At 52.1% G+C, this 23861-nt stretch overlaps 1 protein-coding gene across 2 annotated transcripts; it reads left to right on the forward strand.

The window, feature by feature from the left end:
* Positions 1–7138: 7138 nt before the first annotated feature.
* On the forward strand, positions 7139–22878 carry CARD10 (caspase recruitment domain family member 10). 2 transcript variants are annotated; one of them, XM_033059194.1, is made up of 21 exons: positions 7139–7177; positions 9021–9239; positions 9554–9691; positions 10023–10348; positions 12157–12339; positions 12691–12846; positions 12969–13094; positions 13235–13429; positions 13529–13666; positions 14395–14510; positions 14724–14764; positions 15410–15527; positions 16005–16185; positions 16980–17103; positions 17456–17696; positions 17982–18051; positions 18381–18480; positions 18800–18958; positions 20902–21023; positions 21647–21762; positions 21981–22878. In XM_033059194.1, exons 1-21 carry the CDS (start codon positions 7171–7173, stop codon positions 22186–22188), a joined length of 3084 nt encoding a protein of 1027 aa, XP_032915085.1. In that variant the 5' UTR covers positions 7139–7170; the 3' UTR covers positions 22189–22878. The 2 variants fall into 2 exon arrangements, with proteins under 2 accessions (XP_032915085.1, XP_032915084.1); XM_033059193.1 differs by lacking the exon at positions 7139–7177 and having other exon boundaries at positions 8957–9239.
* Positions 22879–23861: the final 983 nt, after the last annotated feature.

A 23861-nucleotide genomic window follows, 5' to 3' on the forward strand; every position in this document is an offset into this window, starting at 1 on the left:
GGAGGAAATAAGGTCCAAGATGCCCTGCTCTTTTCTTCACCTCTGGCACCACACTGCTCTGACTTAGGTCACATCTGTGCCGAATTTGTCATATCTCAGCTTTGGTTTGTAGTTTTTAGCTAATGCTGAGCGTAGGTTGAGGGGTGCTCTGTGCCACCTCTGGTGGATGCGCTGGAGGATACACCATTAGGCAGCATTAACAGGAGCAGATGGGAGTTACAGCCCCTTTGCAGTCCCACAAGAAAGCCCAGGCCTGGCTCAGTGCAGCAACTGTAGGATAAGAATAGCTGTGCGGTGTAGGTCATAGAATCACTGAGCAATAAAAGTGTTTGGGTTGGAAGGGACATTCAAGTTCATCCAGTTCCAACCCCCTTGCCAAGGGCAGGGACACCTTCCACTTGACCAGTTGCTCAGAGCCCCATCCAGCCTTGCCTTGAACACTTCCAGGGATGGAGCATTGGCTGTTTCGCTGGGTAACCTGTTCCAGTGCCTCACCACCCTCACAGTTAAGAATTTCTTCTTATATCTAATCTAAATGTGCTCTCTGTCATTTTAAAGCCATTCCATGAAAGGTCTTGGGAAGGGCCCCACAGTCAGAAGCAAGGAGCCCTGGCAGGTCTGTGGGGCAGGAACAGACACAGCCCTTGCCTTCCCTGTATCCTTCCCTTTGCAAGGGAAGTTTATGGCCACGCCGACCCAAAGCGTTTTGGCTTCCATCTCCTTCCCCAGGGGGTTGGCTGGTGGGGTGGTGACACCCTATGGCTCTGGAGCAGTGTTACAAGCCATGGTAGCACTTGGCTGTTCTCTGCCCTCTCTGCAGAGACTCTGTCCTCTTAGCATGTACTCAGCTCTTTTCCCTGTTCATGGCCTGGACAGGTTTGCTCTCCAGCCAAGAGGAAAAGGCCCTGATATAGTCCTGACATGTCCCTTTCCCTGATATGGCACATGTTTAGTATGAGTGTTGTGGGATGGTATCACCTCTCCTGCCTCTCCTCCATCAGCATCTGGCCAGTCTCAGTCTGGCAGTGACTCAGGGACTCTGGCAGCTAAGCACCCTGGGGCAAGGAGACATGAGAAGAGGAGACAGAGGAGACATACAGGACTTGGATCATCTCAGAGAAGAGGAAGGGAAGATGGAGGTGGTGTTTTCTATCCATGCTTCTTCCTTTTCTCCTTTTGAAGCATACTGACTATTTCTGAAATGGAGTGAGCAGAGCTTCCAGCTAAGCAGCTGATATCTTGGGGACAATTTTTTCTTCTGAATTCAAACTGCTTATAGAAAGTTTGCTTATCTCTGTGATGACACCCGAGCTGATTCTTCTCACTGTCTCAGTGTCTTTGCCTTCATCTGCCCTTCAAAGACAAGCCAGGGTTTGCCTCTTGGTCCTTCTTTGCTCCCATCATAAGCTAATGTTCCTGGGAGACGGTGGAAACATGCTTGGTCTGAGCAGCTGGCCTTGTGGAGGGGCTCCCTGATGATCCTGCAGTGCAGTGGAGTCTTCTTGGAGAAGATAATGTGTGCTGTCTGTGGAAACCTGTCCATCCCACGAGGCTGGAGCTATCCTGGAGGTGGAACAGGAGCGTTTTGTTTGCTCTGACTAGGTGGGTGTCCACATAGGTGATGAAGGGGTTGGGAGGCTGGGATGGAAAGCGCTTCTGGTGAGTGTTTGAGGACGTCTAGGGGAGGACATGGGGGAGATAGAGAGGAGAACTGGTACACGTGGGAGTGCAGAGGAATGGCTGGCTGTCACAAAGCTATCTAGACATATTGATTTCTGTTCTGCAGTCTCATCATCTCTCTCTGACTTCTAACCCAGACTGATGACCCTTCCTCATTTAACCCATTTGCCTTTCTCTGGCTGCAGGTCATCTACTTGTTTTATCCAGCCAGCCTGGATCAGGGGCAGACCTCATTCACTATGGCAGACCTCTATCCCAGAAAGCAGAAGTGGGACTCAGGGAAGGACAGATTACCCTTTTCCACCCCTTTTCTGCTACCGAGGCTGGGATTGGTGAGAATACCTGAGTGACACTGAAACCAGTAGGATTGAGACATGCCTGGAGTGTCAGGAGCATTTGTGGGGTCCACAGCCAAGCAAGAGTCTCAATTTAGTAGGCTTGCAGGATGCTAACTGGAGACATTGTCATTCCCAAGTTGTTTTTTTTTTTTCCCCCCCAGAATAATGCTGAGGTCCTATTGTGATTAATGCTTTGAATGTTGGTTTACATGCAAATCTGTCCCAAAGTTATGTCTTAAAGGTGGAAAACACTACTTCATACTTGTGTTTGATGTCCCAGTTTCCAAGGGGTGCAGCACCCCAGCAGCTGGGTGAAGTTCATGTGGTCACATTGACCTCTGGTGGCTGCAGCCTTGGCGTGCAAGGAGGCGCTGATGCAAACAGGCTGAGTTTGGTGAGCTGCTGCTTGCTGCAGTTGAAATGGCATGGGGTTTGTTCCTTCTCTAGCCTCCATTCCCCACCACTTCTCCTCTCAGACAGTAATATGTTTCCTTCTCGAAGCAGGTACCCACTCCTTGTGGGTACACCCTCAGTCCTTGTGGTTCTTCTGCCTGAGAAACAAATTCTGCTTGCACGCACACCAGTAAAAAACAAAGGCGGATCCTTTGAATTCATTCCCAGTTTCTAGACAGAGTGGGTCCTATCTGGGGACAGCAGAGTGCTCCCCTGTATTCATTGTAACCTCTGTGCTGTCACTGTTCTGACCCTTCTCATGCATTCAAGGGCAGACCTTAATGGACCTCTCACAAAGGGTGACCAGCCAGACTAGATTCACAATGACCAGTGAGATGGACTCTTGATTGGCTTATATTCTGGAGAGAGAGGGGAAAAAATGCTTGGACTAATCCCACTGGGATAATGGTTTAAGAATAAAGCAACTGCTGAGTTGGAGGCACTTTGCCAGGGGCAGCTGGGGCAGTCATGGAGTGACTCTAATCCCGTCATTGTCCTCTAATTCAGGTCTTCCTTGTGACCCTGCAGACCTCTGGTGCCCTAAGGAGGACACAGATCTCTTGCCAATATCTTACCAAAAAGCTCCCACATGCTTTTGCCTCCTGTAGCTCCAGGCGATGGGTGTGTGCCTGTGGTGAGGGGGTGGAATGCTGAAGGAAATATTTGCTTGTTTTGCTATCTCCACACAGATACACGCATTTCCTTCCTGCTATAAAGGCCACTCGGTTTTCGAGGGGGAACCTCATTCCTCCTCCTGTCTGCAGCCACTACTGTGGAGAGAATAAACCACTCTCAGTGTGCTGCAGCAGTCTTACATCTGCTACTAAAAGTGTCAGGCAAAAAAGCAGGTAGTCAAAGTCCTTGCAAAGGCTGTTTATATAAACACTAAGTTTGGGAGTGTCATTAAGAAAAAGTTTTCTTTGTGCGTTAACTAATCTGGCTGAGTCAATTTGAACAGGTTGGAGTAAATAATTCTGTTTCACAAGTTCTTTTTGTGTTTTTGGCATTTGTTTTTTTCCACACAGGAACAGAAACTGCAGAGAATTTTTTCATGACACCAGATCATGTTGAGGCAGCTATTGCAGGGTGGAAGTTTTTATTATTAGGGGAATTATTTCAAACTCGCTTCCTCAACCTGACTTGTGAGATCACCCTGGAGACCTCAGCAAACCTCCCCCCTAAAACGTCAATGGAAGTTGTAGGTCTCTGCAAATCACCAGGCTGCAAGAAGAATAGTTTATTTTGATTGGGGGGAAAAAAAAAAGGACCAAGCAAGAAATATATTGCTGAATATATTTTGATTGGCTCACATTCTGGACACTGTGTGTGTAGGAAGTTTCAGCTTTGTTAATTTACTGTGCTTCCCAAAACACAGGGCAAAGCTTTACAGAGCACCCAGCTCGCCATCTGGAACCACAGCTTGAGCTTTGTACCAATGGCATTTTAGCCACACGATCAGGAATTTATTGAATTCCTGCCCCGCCTCAGGCCTTCCTAAAGCTATTTCCAGGCAGGGGCAAACAATGCAGTGCTGAGGGATATCCAGCCCAGCTCTCCACAGCATGGGCTCACTCACCTCAGTGGGATCCCTTTGACCTCTTAGTGCCATCAGTCACCCCACGCTGCAAGGTTCTGCAGAAAATCCAGCAGCCTGCCATGCTCTGTGGGCCATGTGTGCCAAGCCCCTCCTCTGGTGGTGGAAAGGACAAGTGGCTCACTATTTGCTAGCTTGTTATAGATTTCCTCTGTGAGCCCCTGTGGCTTGGAAAGTTTTACCAGTGTGACTGTTTTGGTTAGGATTTGAATAAAACAAAAAAAACCAAACCAACAAACCAAACCAACAATACAAGAACAAAAAAAAACAAAACCAAACAAACAAAAAAAACCAACCCACCCAAACACCCCAGTGTCATTACTAGTGTGAACTCAAGTGTGCCAGCACAAAAGCAACTGCTACTGGTAAAGCTATTTTGGAAATATAATACCTGGCTGTGAGCATGTACAGTCTGGTGGGACCGCTTATCTCCAGCAAATTGGGGTTCTCTTATACAACTGCAGCTTCCCTCCAAAGCATGAGCTTTGCATCCCTGCACCTCCACAGCCTGGCCAAAAAACAAGCATGGAATGTATTGTTCCTTTCAGGAGCTGCTGGGATCAGTTACCTGGCCCAGAGCCAGGGGTGGTCTTCTTGCTTGTGGAGTACCTGCCAAGCTCAGAGACACTCTGTGAAGGAGAACAGGTAATGGAGTTTGTAAAAAAATTAAGAAAATTAGTCACTAAGTCTACAGACCTGCCTTTACTGCATTACCAGTCAATTATTGAATTATTTCTTTTTCCCTGGACTTGGATGTCTGAGACTCTTCCGTGGGCAACCTAGGGTGAAGATATTTCTTTAGCTGTTCTTGATGTGGGACCTGTTCTGTCTGATGTCTGAGTGCTCTGAGTCACAAAGCAGTGCAGCCCCTGCCCGTGGGGTCAGGGTGGGTGGAGGAAGAGGATTTCTTTGTCATCAGCCTTGAGTTGCTCTCTGTGTGAATGAGAGAAACCAACTCTTGCTGTGGGACTTTTACTAGGATTGTGAAGATCTTATCTTTTATCACCACATACTATCCAGCTCAGGAAATCTTTTCACTGGAGAGGGAGAGAGAGAAAGAGATCTGAGCTGTTTTCGAGAGAACAACTAGCAGACAAAAATTGACATGGCCTGAGTCAGAACGGGTTCCCAGCAGGCAGCCTTGCTTGTACTTGCTTTTCATCACTCAGCTGGATGCCTCTGGCTGGAGGTAAGGGCTGGAGACAGAGCTGTGCCCTGCTGCTGGTGGTCCTGGGTCAGCATGCACCCTCTGTGTGGGAGCTGTGCAGTGCTGGGCTCACAAGAGAGGGGAGGGGGCTGTTGGGACCCCTCCCAGGGAGGGTGAGTCGACAACAAATTCATGTGCTCAGAGTGTCAAGGAGTGCCTGTTGGGATGGATGCCATCCAAGGGCAGTTTGCTGAAAGCCCCGTGTGCGTGCGCGTGCCTGGCGTTTGCTCAATATCTGTGTGTATTTTGCAACAAAAAAAAAGACTGTGTGCTCTGTGCATCACACAGATGCACTCTCAGCTCCCAGGTGGTGGTTGTGCTTGATCTTGAAAAGAACGTAGCAGCATGGAGAAAGGGTCTCGTGAAAGCCTCCCTCTCCCCAAATCACCTCACTGAAACTGGTGCACGAGCCCTGCCATTGGCCCTGGAGGAGAAACAAATTAAGATGCTCAGTTAGGGTGCAGCAGAAATTCTTTAGGAAAGGATGGCCCAGTTTGTACATTTGCTTCTTCACTTATGTGGATGAGGAGAGGAAGATTTCCATGCAGAGGTGGGGTCTAGAAGCTGCAGTGGTGGGGTGCTAAAGGCAACTCCCTTTTCCCAGTGTGTTGGCAGGGGCAGGAGCAATGCAGGGGTCCTTCCTGTGTTCAGAGCCCTGGAGGGATGCACAGCAGTACTCCGTGCTACCCTGAGGCTGAGTCCAACGCTGGGGAGAATCAGGGAACTCCCATTTCTTATGAGCTTGATAATGCATTGGGAATTTCTTGTACAGAGCCTGCACTGTGTAGCCTGGCTACTGAGGTCTGACATAGCTGAGAGTGATGAAATGACAGTGAAATAGGGTTGCTAGAGAAAATGAAAAACAGCCTTGAAGGGGGAGGTTTGATGTTGGTGCCCAGTTCCATCTCTCCCAGAGGCTTCTTTGTCCAATGGTACGCAGATTTGAGCAGCTGAGTACGCGGCAGGTGTGGAAGGTACTCTGTGCAAACTCTTTGGGATGCTGTGTAGACACACAGGTCCACTCCTGGGATTGCTGTGGCCACTTGGACCAGAAGAAGGCTTCCCAGCATCCAGTCCTGGCCTGGGCAACTCAGGGCTGGGTCAGGCCCAGGTTGCAAGCCCCTGCGTGCCCTGGAGTACATCTCCATCACACTGCCCTGGGGTGTCTCCACACCCAGTTCCACCCACTGACACAGCTGAGGACTGGAGCTAAAATCTAGCCTGTGGGATCTCTTCTTGGCCTGGATCAGGCATCTTTCCAGCATTCTCAATTTTTCCCTCTTGCTTGGATCCCCCCTCCATCCAGAACCAGGCCTCCAACTTGGGTGGCCTGCCTACAATATCTGCAGCCCTGGAACCAAGGGAAGCCTCTCCTTATGAATCTGTTCTTTGCAGCAGAGCGCGGGGGTGCTGTGCCTTGCCGAGGAGACCCCATCCTGCCCGGGCAGGGTCCTGGACAAGGCGGGCAGCCCCCTTCCCCCGCCGGTCTGTGGGGCGCGTTTCGGAAGAGAAGTGGCTAGCGAGCCACATCCTTCCGGGGAGCAGCTCTGTCCCGAGGCTGCGGAGCGAGGCGGGTTAGAAGGACAGGACAGACGCAGAGAAAAACCCTTCCCCGGCTCGCCCAGGTGCGGAGCAGCCGGAGGCTCTCAGGGACAGGGAGTGGCCGAGGGCGATCCGCCCCCGCCCCGCCGGTGAGTGCCCCGCGACCCCCGGAGGAGGGCAGAGCTGAACTCTCCATAGCCCGGGGGCTGCGAGCTTTTTCCAGCCGGCTGGAGGGAATGAGAGAGAGGGAGGGAGGCAGGGAAAGAGGGTGGGAAAGGGCGGCGGGGCGGGGAGGGCGCTTCAGACACACCTGCGGAGCGGAGCGGAGCGGGGAGCAGCGGGCGCCCGGAGCGGGCATGGCAGGTAAGGGGCGAGCCCCGGCCGGGAGCGGGGCCCGGGGCCGCCGGAGCCCCGCTGGGCTCCCCTGCCGCGGAGCCAGCGCCCCGGGACGTGAGTTTCGCACTGGCTCGGGAGTGGTGGTGGTGGGGAATGTCTGCGCTTCTTACCCTTGTTCCCCAGCCGCCCGCTCGGGAATGGCCTCCGGCTCGGCATTTCTGACGAGCGCCTTCAGGCCGGCGAAAGGGAAGCGCTCCCTCCGCCCGGGCGGGACTGGTACCCCGGGCGGGAGCGGGGCCACCGGCTCTGGAACCTTCTGCCCACCCCTCCCCTCTCTTTCTCTCCCTCCCTTTCCCTCTCGGCCAAGCCTGCCTGCCGAGAAGCTGGTCGTGGCTTGCACAGCCGGCTTGAGTTTCTTGGAGAAACAGTTTGACTTAAAGGGATCAATCTGCTGTGGAGCTTGAAACAGCTCAACTTCTGTGACCTGCTGCTGCGTCCTCCTCCGGCATCCTCGTGTCTATGTGGCAAGAGTCTCAAATGAGAGTTTAATTTCTGCAAGAAGCACTATTTTTATTCAACGTAGAACAATCCATATCTGTATTTGTATTTAGGCTCCTAAACCCTGTGGTGCAGAAAATGAGACACTTGGGAATCTTTTGTGGTGTCAACATTTCTCTGTTCCTGCTGTCTTTCATCCGTCAGACCCCAAGCCTCCTGTGTTTGTATTTGGAGGATTAACTTCTGCACAGCTCTCTTAGCCATCCTCCTTGTTGTACTGGCTGTCAGTCTGCAACAGCGTGATATCATTTGCACCACAAGAGAGAAATAAAAAAAACAACAGAACTCCACCCTCAAATTTCCAAAGAAAAGGAAAAAGACTAAGACATTTCCTTCCCTCATGGAACATAAACCTCTGCCCTGCCCCTGGGGATGTTTGTGTGCCTGGGCTACCAAAGTTGGACTTAATGCCAGCACCAGAGCAGCAGGTGACCATGCACATGTTGGAGGAGAAATGGCTTCTAAGTCTCAGGAGATCTTTGCTGTGCTTTGCCTTGACAGCTGAAAGGATTTGTGCTGGCCTGTGAAGCAGACTTCATTTATTGAGTGCAAATAGATAAAACTGTTTGAGTTGATCCATAGCTGGAGAGAGCACATTGAGGATACCTGCTCCATCACAGCTTGTAGCACTTAATAGGGCACGTTCACCATGGCTCTGAGTGGTTTTGGCCCATTCACTTGAGGGGCTCTCTCTTGCTTTATTTGGTTGGCAGAGTGCTTGCCTTGTTGCTATGTATTTTCAGGACTCTGTACAGCTGTGTGGAAGATACAGGAAAGATATGCTCATGTGATTCCCTGTTGATTCCTATACCTGTAGCCAAGTTTCTCTGTGGCATGGTGCCCTTGGGAACTTGTTTGGTCACCAATGCTTGGTGCACAGTGCCAGGGATTCCTTTGCTGGATACTTTTCCAGCCCCAGTATGAGAAAGCATGTCCCAGGCTGTGAAAACTCTTGGTCCTGAGAGTTTCCCATTCTCAGGGGTGGGACAAAAGGGAAGGTGTGTGATGGCTGGGAGGATTTAAGAACGTTTGAGAGATAAGGATGATATATTCTCTAGACTTCCTACTGTGTATGTTTCTAACTCCTTTGTGTACTACTTGCCTTCTGCAAGGCTCTAGGTGGACACTCAAGATCCTGCTAAACTGATTTGTATGTAAAATGTTTTCTAATGTGTCTGAGTCCCATTTGCAAGACTAATGGAGCGTTTGCAGGATCATACCTCGGCTCGTGTTCTCCCATACCTACTCATGCCTTCTACCTCTGCTCCTCCATCATTCCTCATCACATTATCCTTTCCTTTTATCCTTTCAGCCGTGGAGAATGCATCTCTCCAAGCCAGCAGCCTCTCAGAGCAGGAGGAGGAAGAGGACACCATCTGGGAGAAGATTGAGAGTGCACGACACCAGCTGACCCGCTCCCTGAACCCAGCCAAGCTCACCCCGTACCTGCGCCAGTGCCGCGTCATAGACGAGCAGGATGAGGAGGAGGTGCTGAATTCCTGCCGATTCCCTTGCAAGAGCAACCAGACAGGTGGGAGAAGACACAAACCTGTACTTGGATGGGCCTGGTTTGTGGGGGATAACCTGGTAACACAGAGTGGATGCTACACACACTGCACTGCTCCCTCAGCTTTGTTGTTTCCTGAGGTGCTCTGTACCCAGGGCCTTCCCTTGCATGCAGAGAGAGGAGGGCAGTGCTCTCATTCTGTTTCCTCTAGCCTTTCCCATTTTTGTGGGTGGAAGCAGCACTGATGGAGATGGTATTTTCATATCATGAAGTGGGGCTACACAGTGTTCTCTCTGTTTTGCAGGGGGTTCATCCTTGCTCTTTATCTGTTCTTCCAGGTTACCTGATGGACATCCTTCGACGCCGTGGAAAGCGAGGCTACGAAGCCTTCCTGGAATCCTTGGAGTTTTACTACCCAGAGCACTACACACGGCTCACGGGGAGGGAACCAGCCCAGCGCTGCTCTATGATCCTGGGTAGGAGCACGTGCTTTGTTCTCCCTTCAGCTGCTGCTTGCATGGGAAGGGCCAGAAAATTTTGTGCAAGTTCACATGCCTGTGCAAAAACTGTGTTAATGCTGGTGGTGTGTGAGGAATCCTAACAGCTCTGTACTCTGGAACTGGAAGGGAGGGGGCCGTGTATACAGGTTTAACAGACTGTGGTGCCATAAGCATGGGACAACAAGGGCTGCAAACCCCCAGGAGAACTTGTCACCTCTTGGTGGAAAACAGAGCATTGGGCAAATCTGTTTCTGGGGTTAGCCCTGTTTCAGCAGCCAGGAACAGGTTCTCCTTTGTCTCTCCCCAGATGAGGAAGGCCCTGAGGGACTAACTCAGTTCCTGATGATGGAGGTGAAGAAGGTGAGGGCTCAACGGAAAGAGCACCTGCTGAAGGAACACCAGCTCCAGGTGAAAAACCAGGCATTGGAGCAAGAGCAAGTCCGGCTGGAGCAGCAGCTGAAGGAGCTCCTGAAGGTGCAGGAGCGTTGCCAGCGGCTGAGGGAGGAGTGGGACTCCAACAGTGTGGAGCTGCTGAGGCTGAAGGATGAGAACTACATGATGGCCATGCGCTATGCCCAGCTGTGTGAGGAGAAGAACATGGCTGTGCTGCGGAGCAGGGACCTGCAGCTGCTGGTAGGATCCTGGGGAGCACAGGGTGGGCAGTGGGATCTGGTGGGGTCTGACGGCCCAGAAGGATGCACACAGATGTGGTGGCTTGCGAGCATAAAGGAGCTGACACACAGGATGTGTGTTGGGGATCCTGCCCTGCTCTTGATGGAAATGTGCCCTCCAGAGAGACTGAGACATGCGTGCAGTGTAGGAGGATCACCACTGCCTGGGAGCAGCTGGAGACACATCACCAGCTAGTGCCAGCTGATGTAATTGGAGGTACATCACTAGAGGAGCCAGCAGCAGGGCTGATGCCTTCCCTGGCATCCCCTGATGCACCACAAGATGCCCTGTGTGCTCCTGCCTTTGCTTGTTGCCCTGTGCTGCCTGCTCTGCTCTCTGGGCAGCACAGGCAGGCAGCTCACTCTGTCAAGCTGTGTATATTTACTTTTTCCCCTTCAAGGGTTTGTGTTTTCCTCTCCCTAGTGAGGCTGGTGACTGTGCAACCACCCACACTGGGTGTGTGTGTGCTGCCTGGAGCTGCCCAGCCCACCTTGCTGAGTTTAGGAGCCTTTCAGCCCAGACTTCATTCCCCCGCCACTCCCCACTGCCTCCTCATGGCTCTCATGACGTTTGTAAGACTCATGCCCTGCATAGCTGAAGGAATTCATGACACTGCACTCCAGCTGCCAAGCTCTCACCTCATGCAAACATGCACCTATTTCCTGCCTGGGCAAGGGCAGCCCTACCTTGAACCTATTAATAACCCATATTTTTAAGTGCTCTGCTGCCTCCTGGCATTCCCCCTACCAGTCTGGGCCTGGACCTCTCACACAGCCTTGTGATTACCTTTCATACCTCATTGTTCTGCCAGTGGCAGGATCCTCCCCTACCTTTTTTTCCGGTATTCCTGCCAATGCCAGCTCCTCTGGGCCTCTTTGGAGCAGAGAGGTGAATCACTTGTAGGTAACTGTGGGCTGAAGGAATCCCCCTGGAAGCATCGTCTCAGCTTGCCTTCCCCTCCTGACTCTTAGGTCCAGAAGTTTCTGGTCCCCAAAAGTCATTCCAGGTCTTTTGGGTAGATTCACAGAAGTAATTCAGTTCCTGAATCCCTCCTTGGCAATTTTGGCAGTGCTTCTTGGTGGCTTTGATAGGCTTCTCCTGTCCCATTTCTTCTCAAAGCCTTACTTACCTGTGAAATTGGTTCTCTAGTCAATCTAATCAGTCATTAAAGGTCTGGGAGGACCTTTCTTATTCTTAAAAGTCGCTGACCTCTAGTCTCCTGTGACATGTTGGTGGAGAAATGTGGGACCAGGCCAGGGAATGATGGTGCCCTGTAGAATGCTGCAGCCTCCAGCAGCTTGAACCTCAAAACGCCTCCCAGGCCAGAGGTGGTGTCCCACACTGAGTAGCCTCAGTGGATTTTTCTGCTGTGAATTTGTTTCTCAGCTGCTCTAGGAGTCTGTCTAGGAGATACTCACAGCTGCTGGCCCTGGCAGCGTACCAGAGGTCCCACGTCCACCCACGGTCAAGGCCAGCTGCACTGTGGATGCCCCAGGGTAGCAAGAAAGTTGTTGCACCAAGAGATGATCCTGAAAGTGCTTATGCAAGTGCTGCTTCCTCCTTTCCCTGAGGGAGAAGCTTTTGTGTGCAGTTGTGCTGCTAACCTTGGCCCAGCAGTAGGATACTCCTTCACATGGTTGCCTGTGGTTGCCTCCTGTGCCTTACTTGCCTCCAGACCTGTTTTCTTCTCTGCACCTCCTCTGCTTCACTCTCCTAATAAGGCAGAGGTGCAAGGCCATGTGTCAGACTGTTTCTCCCCTGGGTTGCAGGTGGACCAGCTGAAATGCAAAGTCTCCAGCCTGGAGGAGGAGTGCAGCCTGCTGCGGAAGCAGGCGTCAGCACTGCCCCAGCGAGAGGCAGAGGAGCGGGGCCACCCTGACACCGTGTCTGAGCTGTGGGCTGAGAACCAGCGGCTCACAGCATCGCTGCAGGAGCTGCAGGGCATGTTGCAGGTACCTGCCAGGGTGGGGCAGGCTCCAGGTCACTTCCTTTCCTGGGCCACCCCCAGTGCTGTTTACATAGCCACTGGAAAGATGGGGAAATCGCTGGTTTGGGCTGGCCTGTCCCAGCCTGTGAGCATATTGCCTGGCTGTGGTGGCTGCCGTTGCGTCTGGGTAGTGATGGGTGCTTTTTTCCAGCTCTGTAATTCTTGGTTGTGCTCACAAGTGTGACCTCGTGCCTTGGAGTGTACAGCAGATTGATGCTGGGTGATGATGGCGGTTGTGCCCGTCTGCCAGTCACTGTCCTGGTCTGTTGCTCCCTTGGTGCTTCAGGTACAGTGACAGTACCCTCTTGCCTCTTAGAAACCTGGTGAGGGCCCAGTGCCAGGCTCTGAGCAGATCCTTTTGGACATCCTGGAGCATGACTGGAAGGAAGCCCAAGACGACCGGCAAGATCTCTGTCAGAAAATCAACTCCCTGCAGAATGAGCTGCAGTGGGCTGAAGAGCTGAGGGATAAGGTAGGGCATTCATCACTGCCTCTGTCCCTGCACACCAAGCAGGGCCTGGAAGAGAGGGGAGGGAAGGGGCTGTAAAGCAGTTCCTCTCAGGGAAGCTAATGCTTTTTGCTTGATGTTATTAGTACCTCCAGGAGGTGGAAGATCTGCAGCTGAAATACCGGACCCTGCAGAAGGACTGTGATCTCTACAAGCATCGTATGAACACAGTGCTGCTGCAGCTGGAGGAGATTGAAAAAGAGCGGGACCAGGTAAACTGGTTTTCACCTCCCAGCAATAACAGGGCTCTGGATACCCTGTCCTTCCCCAGTGGATCTTGTCCAGCCATGCCAGGGTGGGATCAGCAGTGCAGTTCTGTGTCTTTTCTTGCTCTCAATCTGGTTCCTTGCAGGCCATCCAGAGCCGTGATGGGGTGCAGCTGCAATACTCCCAGAGCCTGATTGAGAAGGACCAGTACCGCAAACGTGTGCGGGCCCTGGAGGAGGAGCGGGATGAGCTCCTCAGCAAGCTGAGCCAGGCAGAAGGCCTGAACAGCACGCTGGAGGCACAGCTGCAGCGGTGCCAAGGTGGCCGCAGCCTCAGCAAGGTGAGGGTGGCTAGAAGGAAGGGGAAAGAGGGAAGGCAGAAGGGTTAGAACTGAATTCTGGGGGATGCAAATGGGATGATGGAGTCCCTTCTCTCCCAGATGTGCAGCTCTTCCTACTCCCTCTGCTCCAACCTCAGCAGCAGCTGGAGCCTCATAGACAACCCTACAAATGGACTCATGGATACTCTGGGGACTTCTGTTACCTCATTCCCAGGGGATTCAGCCATTCAGAGCATGGTGAGTGCTTGAACATGTGAGGCTGGCCCTCAGTTGAGGCCAGTGGAGATGCTGCTCAGGAAGGGCACACAAGCATTGGAGTGGCTTCATTGTGGGGCTGTGACTTGGTGGAAGACTGGGCTTGGGGTTATGTGTAAGGTGTGAGCAGATCTCAGATGAAAAGCTTTCAGTCTCTAGCAAACTGGCCAATTCTGCCCTAAAATATGTGAAAATTCTTCATCCCATATGACACCTTAGAAACCAACAGCCTCGTGTAAGATGCTGTCCTCATGAAAATACTGTTTAATCTGCACATGCTGGAGGAGAAATCCAGACTCTTTTGGCCCCTGTAGCAGCATTGTGTTGTTTTTAAGGGAGTCAGGTTCTTTCCTTTGTCTCCTTGCACTGTCATCCCAGAGCACTCTGAAATGGGCAGTCCCACAGGTTACTCACAGCTCTGGGTGTGTGATGGCTAAAACAGAAATATAAGGACAAGGGTTGGATAGTCTGTTCATCTGCTACTGCCCCTACACCTTGTTCTTTGCAAAAAGATGGGGATGCAGTGTCATGGATCTCTAGCTGAGCTATTTGTGTGGGAAATCAAGGTGCCCCTGGGAGTTTGGAGAGATTTGGATTATCCTAAAGAGGGTTGTGGCAGCCAAGGAGCTGCTTGCTCCCCTGGCCTGAAGGGAGAGGAGAAGTGGTGCTGGGTGTAGATGTTGGCAAGCGTGTCTCTCACTCTGCCCAAGGATGGGACTCCCGACAATGAGAAGGATATCAACCGCCTTTCCACCTTCCCCTTCCCTCCCTGCATCGGCTCCATCCTCCGTCGGCAGCGGGAAGAGAGGTGCATGCCCTACAAAAGGTGATTGCTGGGAGCTGCTTGTGGGGTTACCTGCGGGGTTAGGAGAGAACCTGGAATGGGAACAGAGTGGAATGGCTGACTGGGAGCTCTGTGCTGGCTGTAGGAGTGCTTGGGGGTGGTGGGGAAGTCTGTGGAGCTGAGATTGAAAATAGAATGAAAATGGACTTTGGAAAAGCTGCTACCTTACAGATCCATTTTGTGTCTCCTTTGTAGCTTGTCCTGTGGCTCCTTTAGCAGCCTTGAAGATGGAACAGGTACAAGGCTTTCCTCAGTGGGCTTAGCTAAAAAGAGGTGGTGGCTGTGGGGAGAGGGGTTGGACAACTGACCCTGCCTCACACCTCTGGTTTGTGCAGCTCATTGTGAGGGCTCTGAACCTGCAGCATGGTACTCCAGGCCCTCATATCCCCTTGTGCCTTCCCAGGCAGAGCAGCTGGAAAAGCTGGCTTTTCCTCTGCAGAGCAGGCAGCTATTTGCCTCAGCTCTGTTTGACTCATGGAGAGCTGTTGAGGGGAGTAGGTAATAGAAGAGGGAAATACCTTTGCCTTGGGGTGTTACTGGATGCTCCCTTCATCTGCTACTACCTATACGACGGCTTGTAAGTCTCCTGGGGTGAAGGTCCTGGTGCTGGCAGGTCTGAGCACATCCAGGTGTCCCTGGCTGCTGCTGCCTTCTCACCAAAATGCTTTTGAAGGGAATGAAGATTTGCTTGTTCTCAGGAAACACAGGAAACCCTTTTCTTGAGGGTGACCATTCAAAGCCTCCCTGCAGCCTCAGTTTCCCAGTCAGATGCCAGAAAATGGTCAGGAGAGGATGGCAGACCCTTGCCACTCCCAAAACATGAGCTCTCTGCCAGCATTAGTACAGGTAAAGTGCTCCTTCTCCCTTTTGCTCTTTCCTAGGCAGCAGTTTTCCTGGCACCTTGCTTGCCTTCTCCTCTTCTTCCAGCAGCACCTACACCAGGGTGAAGTCGGAGATCTGCTTGTCCACGCTTTCCAGCCGCAAGGAGGTCCCCAGGAGGTGACTGCTGCTCTCTGAGCTGGGAACTCTGTGGTGGTGCTTGAGGGGGTGTTTTGTGGTGCCAGGAACCATGCTTGGGAGACCCTTCCTTTCTGCCCCCCACCATTGCAGGCTCTTTCTTACTAGTGGGAGAAGAGAGAAATGAAAGTTCTATAGTCCTTGTTTCTTAGCAGGACTTCAATTTTTTGCACTCCTATTGGTTATGGCAGGGTGGAGATGTTGCTCTGGGCTGGACATGCATTTGTCCAGGTAGGGAGGGACTGTGGGAGCTCAGCTTGGCTTTGGTGATGGGGCTGGTGGGATAGAAGGGGCTGTGTGGGGCTTTGTAGGCTCTGTGTGCCCTGGTGATGGGCATGCTCTGAGTCCTGAGCTCTGTGCTGCAGTAAACACCCTGTAGCTGGACACAAGGCATGGAGGACTGGCTCTTAGAAAAGGCAGTAAACCTCAGTTGCCAGACTTGGAATTTCTCCTTGCCAGGTCACTGATGGTACAGCTCGCTAGTGTGGGTCATCCCAGCAACCCCTCACTCAAGGAGAAGGGACTCGGAGAAGACATCTCCATCCTTGGGGGAAACAGGACAGGAATTTATGTCCAGTGGGTCAAGCCAGGCTCACAGGTTGAAAAAGCAGGACTCAGAGAAGGGTGCCGGCTCATTGAGGTGAGTCTGGAAATGGGCTCCTTTTGTGGGTTTGCAAAGTATCTGAGATGATGTGAGGAGTGATCCCTAGTGCGAGATGACCTCTATACAGCTTGAAGTCCACCTCCTTTTCTCCTGTTTTCCAGGACTGCTCCCAGTCTAGAGCTTTACACAGCACACACACCCACCCAGGTCTCATGGCACTTGAGTGTACCTATGCGTGTAAAAATGCCAAGACCTTCTGAAACCTTTTCTTGAGCTGTGGGAAGGGAGAAACAAAAAGGAGTCACACGATTAAGACACCAGTATGGCTTTGTGTCCCTCGAGTTGTCTGTCACCTTGTAGTTTTTCAGAGCAGTTTGCATCCTGCACATGCCCATTGCAAACCAATCAATTCTGGAGCAAGTTTTCTCGGCCTTTGTGACCCTCCTGAATTATAGAGAATAATTGCTCTGGGGAAAGCTCTTGGAAGGAGGGAAGGGCATTTGTTTTGCCAAGAATGACACCTCTTGAAATACAGCTGCACTACTTGAATTAATATCCCACCTGTAGCTGAAAACAAGGCAGTGCTCCTGCTCCCACACACATTTATGCACACACACATTTCCTTTCAGCCCACCATCCAGACTGGGTGATGGCTAGCAGCAGGTGTTCCAGAGGCAGTCTGAGGATCTTGTCCTCAGATACAGTTTATCCCAGACCTGCCTCTGCCTCACTCGGCAACATTTTTTGTGTGAGCCTGATGGGTGAGGAAGCCTGGGGGGTGTGTGCTCTTCCAGCCCTTAGGTCTAACTAAGGCATTGGGTCCTTGCTAGCTGAGGGTGCCATCGCTGAAGGAAGAGGTGCTTTCCCTGGAGAACTGCACACGGGAGGTGGCCTACCTGAGCCTGCTGCACTGGGATGAGCCATCTAATCTCATCTTTCAGCTTGACCTGGAAGGTAAACTGCTGGCAGCTGGGTCGCCTTTGAACATGAGCTCTCTGCCTCCCTTTTTACACCCTTCACTCAAACCTGGAGATTAATCTCAGCTATTCTCTCCCCTCTCCTGTTTGGTCCTAGGCCACCATGTCAGACACAGGGGTTGGCTGTAACTCCAGTATTTTTCCCTCTCTGGTGTGACTTGTACATCCTCTGAGTTACAGGTCAGAGGTACAGACCTTCTGTCTGTTTGCCTCCTCTGCACCCCAACCCCAATCCAGAGCATCACAGCCGTGCTGGGGACTTGACTTTCTTACTGGTGACTGCTGTCTGCTGTGTCCCCACCTGTGGTGACCTGTGTTCTGTGCTCCAGGATACCAGCCTGTGCGGGCAGCCCTGGAGGAAGGGAAGAAGCTTTCTGGAGACTCGTTCTATGTCCGCACCAACGTGTCCCTGCTGGAGCTGTCGGACCCTTACGCGCTGTGCGTGAAGTGCCGGGAGATCCTGCACGTCACGGACACCATGCACAAGGGCCGGCTGGAGTGGTACTGCTCTCGTGTCGACCCCCTGACCGTGCGTGACCTGGACAAGGGCACGGTGCCCAACTACAGCAGGTAACCAGCCTGAAGAGGGAGGCAGGGGAGCCCTGCCCCATTTGGCTGTGCTGGCCATCCCCTAGTGGCCCTGGGGCTGCAGACTGGTCTCTCCATGGTGTAGGATGAACAAGTTTTATATGGGGACCAGTGTGGTAGTGTTTGGGAGCCCTTGAGGGACTGGGAGGTTGAGTGGGGCCTTTGATATGCTTCAGCAGGCCTGTGGGTTTGGTGAAGAGGATCCCAGCAGGCTGTGGTCCCTCGGGCTTCTGGAGTTGCTTGAGTGCAAGTTCTTTGTCTTTTCAGGGCTCATCAGCTTTTGAAGATCCAAGAGAAGCGCCAGACACCTGGGCAGCAAAGAGGCCAGAGAAATAATGTAAGCCAAAGAAGTGGGTGATGAGAGTCGTGTGTGTGCCTATGGCCATCTCACCACCTCAGAGACAATCTGCCCCAGTCTGTTGGTAAACCAACTTGTATAGAGATGGCAGATGGGATAGCAAGCTGAGCTTTTAGGCCAGGCAGTGCTACTGCTCTGTGGCTGCTTTTCTACCACTTCCCAGACTGAACCTCATGGGTGGCAGACCTAATCCCTTGCTTTTTGTAAGGGTGCTCCATCCTTTTTGTGAGAGGGTATTCTGCAGCCAGTTCTGCAGGTGTGTGAAAAGAGCAGTGCTGTCAGCCTAATTGCCCTCACTTTCTCCTCAGCTAAAGAAACGGGCCTTGGGCCAGCTACGCTTGGTGAAATCCAAACCACAGAGGAGCCCAGAACAGCCTCCCCAGCAGCTGTGGCTGGACCCCTGCTCAGGTGAGCTGTCAGCCCTGTGCCTGCCCTGTCATCCTTGGAGACCCAGTTGTCCCCTGGTCATCCAACTTCTTGTGGAGAATAAACTGCTGTGTAACTCAAGGGACTCCCAGAAAATGGGCAGGGGGTCTACATCCGGAGTATCTGTCCATGAGCGAGTGTTGTAACCAGGGCAGGGTCTCTCCTGCGACATAAGATCGTTTGGCAGGTGCCTCCATGATTCAGGATGAGGGGATGGTACAGAACAATGGGTTAGTCTGTAGACTGGTCTGGTCTCTGTGTTCTCACCTTTGGCTTTCTCTTCCTCAATGCTGTCTTCTAGACCCAGAGACGAGCCTGAAGCCTTACAGCCTGGTGCGCCCTGTGGTGGTGAAGACACCCCGTCCTGTGGTGCTGTCCCCAGGCTGCATTGCACCACGGCTCATCAGGAACCTGCTGGACCTGCCCACCTCTCGCCTGGACTTCCACGTGTGCCCAGCAGGTAGGCAGCAATATCTGCTTGCTCAGTCTTTCTTGGAAGGTTGAGTTATGATCTCATGGGAGTCTTGGAAAGCCCATGAGATCTCCCTTCAGAGGGTGTGGGAATCTCTTAGTCTTCACATGTAATACCTCTTGACAGGTCACTTTTTTGGACTGAGTGTCTGCAAGATATTCCCTGCTTTTTTTAACTCTGTCCTATCTCTTTGGTCCACAGAGAAGCCATCCCTTCCTTCTGGTTGCCTGAGGCATGGGAACCTTCTGTCTTCCCTTGAGTGGGTGGTGGTGTAGCATTGCCTTGCTGCTCTGGGTGGCTCTTCCCAGACATGAAAACCCTGGCTGATGTGGGATCTGCAGGTTGACTTCATGCCAGCTCTTCCTGCCCAGGAATGGCTGGATCCAACCTTAGTGCTGTTATCCTCTTCCCTTCTGCCAGTAGATATGAGGCTGACACATGGCTGAAGAGGCTGCTGGGGAATGGGCATTTCTCCCATAGGGAATGTCCCATGGAGAGGACAACTCCCTCTTTTCTTCCCACTTCTCCAGTGCTCTCTTTTCCCAGCATTTAGTTATCCCTTCACCAACTGCAGGGCTGAAAAATGAGTTGGTTTATTTGTTTGTGGGGTAATGATGGAGGTAGTGAAAAATCTCTGGTTTGCTGAAGGATGGCTCCTGAAAATTTTGGCTGCTGGGCTTGTCAGCTGAGTGACTTGGCCATATATCCTGTCCTGCTGAGCCCTCTGCAGGGTCCCCCTCACACTGCACAAGAGACCTGCTTCCAAGCTTTTACTGCGATTGGGAATTTACCCTGAGGGCAAAACCTCCATTGTCCCTGCCACTTTTGCCTGCTGCGAGGGAAGGAAAATAATCCATGAGCCCCAAGCCATTTCTCTTTCATTTGCTGCCTGTATTTTCTTTAGATTTTCCAGGAGACACTGCTACCTGCAAAGGAAACATGGCTTTGCAGGATCCAGGTCTACCTGGGAAATACTGTGCCACTAGGCAGAGGATACCCAGCCAGCCTGGAACTTGGCATAACTGGAACATGTTCTGGACCCAGTTCCAAACATGCCTTCTGCTAAAAATATTGCTTTATTTCCATCTTAGGAACAAGCAGCTCCTGAAAGCCTTTTTATGATGCTTCCTCATGTTTCTGTGGCAGTGTGGGCAGCTGCCTAGAGCAGCATGGTGGGCAGGTAAAGCCTGACACCTGCCTCAGCCACGCTGGGATGCAGGGCCTGTGTCTCTCAAGTCAGCTCTGGGTGTGTGTGCTGTCAGTTACCAGGGGCACCTGGCTGCTGTCCTTGCTCTGACCATTGCTATGACCATGCTGCAGCTCTGTGCAGCCAGCTCTGCCCCCAGTTCTCTGTCCCAGCATCACCTCTCTGCTGCTTTCCTGGTACTGGCTGCTGTGTGCTGTCCTGCCTCTGAGCAGGCTGCCACCAGCAAAAGGAGGTTCAGCTCATCCCTATTTTCCTCCCACTCTCCCAGCATACACCCACTCCTCTTGCTTCCTTCCCCGTGGTGCTCACTTACAGGAGCTGTCTACAAGCCTGTGTAGCACTCAAACCCTGCAGAAAACCTATCTGGCAGGATAAAGTAGTTATTTTTCTGCCATACTCTGTTAAGGAGGGGTTGGGACAGTGTGGCAGTGGGTGGATAATGACTGTGAGCCAGCTTAGGCTGCTGTGGTACAACACAAGGTGCTGCTCTTGCCATGCAAGGTGTCTTCAGCTGTGATATCTCACTTGTTCCCTACCAGAAAGCTGCAGGAGATCCATGCCAAAGTGTGATACTGTATAATTAGACTTGCTGTCCAGAATCCATAAACACTGAACTTGATAAGCACTAGCTCAGCAGCAAACATGGGGGGTCTGAGGTAGAAAGTCCATACAAGAGGGAGAAGGGGCTGACATTTCTCTCTCCCTATTTCCTCTTGGCTTGCAGAGAAGTTGGCAGGAGGGGATCCCAGCACAACCCACGCTCAGGGGCACCCTGTTACTGGAACTGCTCCCCAGGACCAGAGGGAGAGTGGAAGAATCCACATGATCCGGGAGGCAATGGAGAAGGTGCTGAGGCTTTTGGTGTGGGGAGAAAGGGCCAGGATGGGACACCTTGTTCAGACTGGAGGAGAGGAGGGGGCAGCTGAATGGGGAAAGAGGGAGAGTGGTATGGTGACAGAGGAGGAGATGGCTGGGGGCTGTGTAATTTGGATAGTGTTTCAGGTCAAGTTGCTGTGGAGTTGTGGAGCAGCAGGTATGCACATTTCCCTAAGTCTCTGTTAAAATAAATAGCAAATGGTGATTTGTGGGGGAGGCAGTGGGACATGCCATACTCAGAAGTGACCTCCCTGCTCTCACATTCCTCATGTTCACCAAAGTGGCAACAGCTCTGCTCAGGGCAGAAATGTGAGGCTGTGGGTGACAGCAATGACAAAGGGGATATGAAGATGAGCTGTGGCTGAGGGATCCAGTGAGCTCTTGGGTTGGATTGGCAGTGATGGAGTGGGTGACCCTGCTCTTTAATTCTCCCCTTTTCTATTGGCATTGTTCATAAATCTTACTTTTAATGGAATTAGTATTGGAAAAGCAATGATATTGCACAGTATGAGGTTTGATTTAATGTTACTGTCAGGGGCTGGGGTTATTTTTTCTCCATTTAAATCAGTAAATCTATTCCATTTCCTTTCCAGAATAAACACTGCCTGCTAGAGCTGGGAGTTGAGGGTGTGAGGGATCTAATTAAAAGTGAAATATACCCCATCGTTATCCATGTCGAGGTCACTGAGAAGAACGTTAGAGGACTCAGGTGAGGAAAGACGGCGTGGCATGGACGGAGGGTATCACGGGAGGAGAGAGAAGCCCTTGTCTCAGAGACAGAACAAGGATCAGGCAATAGCACTGGATATGTGTGCTGGGGTTGGTGCTGTGAGGGGAATAATTGGCTTTCTGTACGTGTGAGTGCATTCCTGGGTGGTTTTGCCACCCCACCTCCTTATGTAACATTTGTCCCTGTGTTTTCTGTAGGAGCTTGCTGGGGAAGGTGGGCCAGCGGGACTCGGAGGTGCTGAAGGCGTGCCGTGGTGCGGAGCGGGCTCTCCACACCCTGCCCTGCTCCTGGGCCCGAGTGGAGCCCCACGCCTGGAGCCACGCTGAGGAGCTGCCCAAGGTGGTTCGTGGATGCATCTTCCAGGAGCAGACCCGCCCGCTGTGGATTGAGGAGGGCAATGACTGAGTGGGGGGGTAGCAGAGTGGCAATGCTGCCTACTGTCCCCAAAAGCTGCTCCCAGAGGTCCCTGCCTTCCCAAACCCCTCCAGGCAGTGTGCTCTTCCTCCCTGAGGGGATGCTGGTGGCTAAGGCCCCCCAGGGTGACCTTTCTCATCCCCTGGAGGGCCTCCAAGAGCTAGGAAGTAGCAGATAGTGCCTCTCCTGTCTGAGCTTTCTGTATTTCATTGGAAAGATGTCTTCCACCATCACGGTGGAAACCACACCTGTGGGCTGCTCCTTGTCACCATGGGCTGCCCTTGTACATGGTCAGATTGACAGACAGGGAATGTAGGGGAATTGTGTGGGATCAGGCTGTGTAGGAGCATTTCTTACACACATTTGAAGCTCTTCTCCTGTCACCACCATCTCCCCTGCCTGGTGGATCTGTGTGCTCCAGGTCCTCTCTTCCCATCTACCTCGCCTCTGGCCCCAGGGCACAGGGAGCATGGCTCATACACCTGTGACCCACTGCGGCTGGAGGGACACTAAGGTTGCAACAAACCTTCGTTTTATAGGAGCTCTACTCTTTATTGCTTGTAAATTATTAATTGAGCCTTTCATTGGCAAACCGCCTGTAAAAGAGAATTAAATACCATTTATAATGGGAGTGGGTGGCAGGCTGTGGGCTTGTGTGTTACTGGGAAGGTATGGGTCATGCACAACGGGGTTTTTTTCTCCTCCTTTAGGTCAGACCCAACTGCCCAGCCCTCCAGGGGAAGGAGGGAGTACTGCAGTTGCTGTTGTAGGGCAGCAAGAAGTGTGGGGAGAGGACAGGCTAAGTGTGCCACAGACTTAAGTCCCCTCCTTTTTCTACTTGGCCCTGGTTTTTAGTCCCTTGCCTCTCCCCAGCACTGATGTTGGTCAGGGTGCTTTAGGAAGGTCAGGGAAAAACTCACTTGAGTTTTGAATTGTGTCTGACTGGGGTCCCTAGAGCTTTGCATCTTTCTGTGTCCTGGTTAGTGTGAAGTGACAAGCCAGCTACCTCACCCTCCTGGGGGACAATGAGGAGACTGAGCCCAGCCATGCTGCTAGGAGAAAGGGGAACAGTGCCCTGCAAGGTGGGGTTCTCACCGTGACATGGGGCCAAGAGTGGGTTCAGACTCTGTCAGGGGGAAGATGAAGGCTTTGGGTAGCCACAGCAATGCTCACTTAGCCTGCTTGGTCCTGAATCCTATTATGTAGCCACCATTATCAGGTGCCATAGGAAAGGGGTGCCAGGATACCCATGCTGTGGAGAGGTGGTGGTTGTGGTGGTAGGTGGTCTTTCCTGAGGCATGTCAGAGGAGAATGAAGTCTGTGGCTCTGGAAGGGGCTCTTGGGGCATGAGGTCAGGCAGAGTCTGCTGATTCTGGGGTCAGAGGGAGAAGATGGGCAACCAGCACCAGAGTCAGGTCCTCTCTGTGTCCTCCTTGCCCCTGTGGTTTGGCACTGCTGGTGGCAGTTGTGAAGCTCTGAGCAAAGATTAACTTGCTGATCTTCATGAGTCCCCTGTGAGGTGTTATTTCAAGCTCTAAACCAGTTGCCTGTGTCTTTTATGAGGACGAGTGAAGGGGGGAGGAAAGAAAATGATTTTAACTTGCAGTCACTAAAATGTAGAGCAAAGTCCTCACTCTGCCCTGGAGCCATGCAACTCTTCTCTC

Source organism: Catharus ustulatus, chromosome 4, assembly GCF_009819885.2.
Source record: "Catharus ustulatus isolate bCatUst1 chromosome 4, bCatUst1.pri.v2, whole genome shotgun sequence".
Taxonomy (NCBI): Eukaryota; Metazoa; Chordata; class Aves; order Passeriformes; family Turdidae; genus Catharus; species Catharus ustulatus.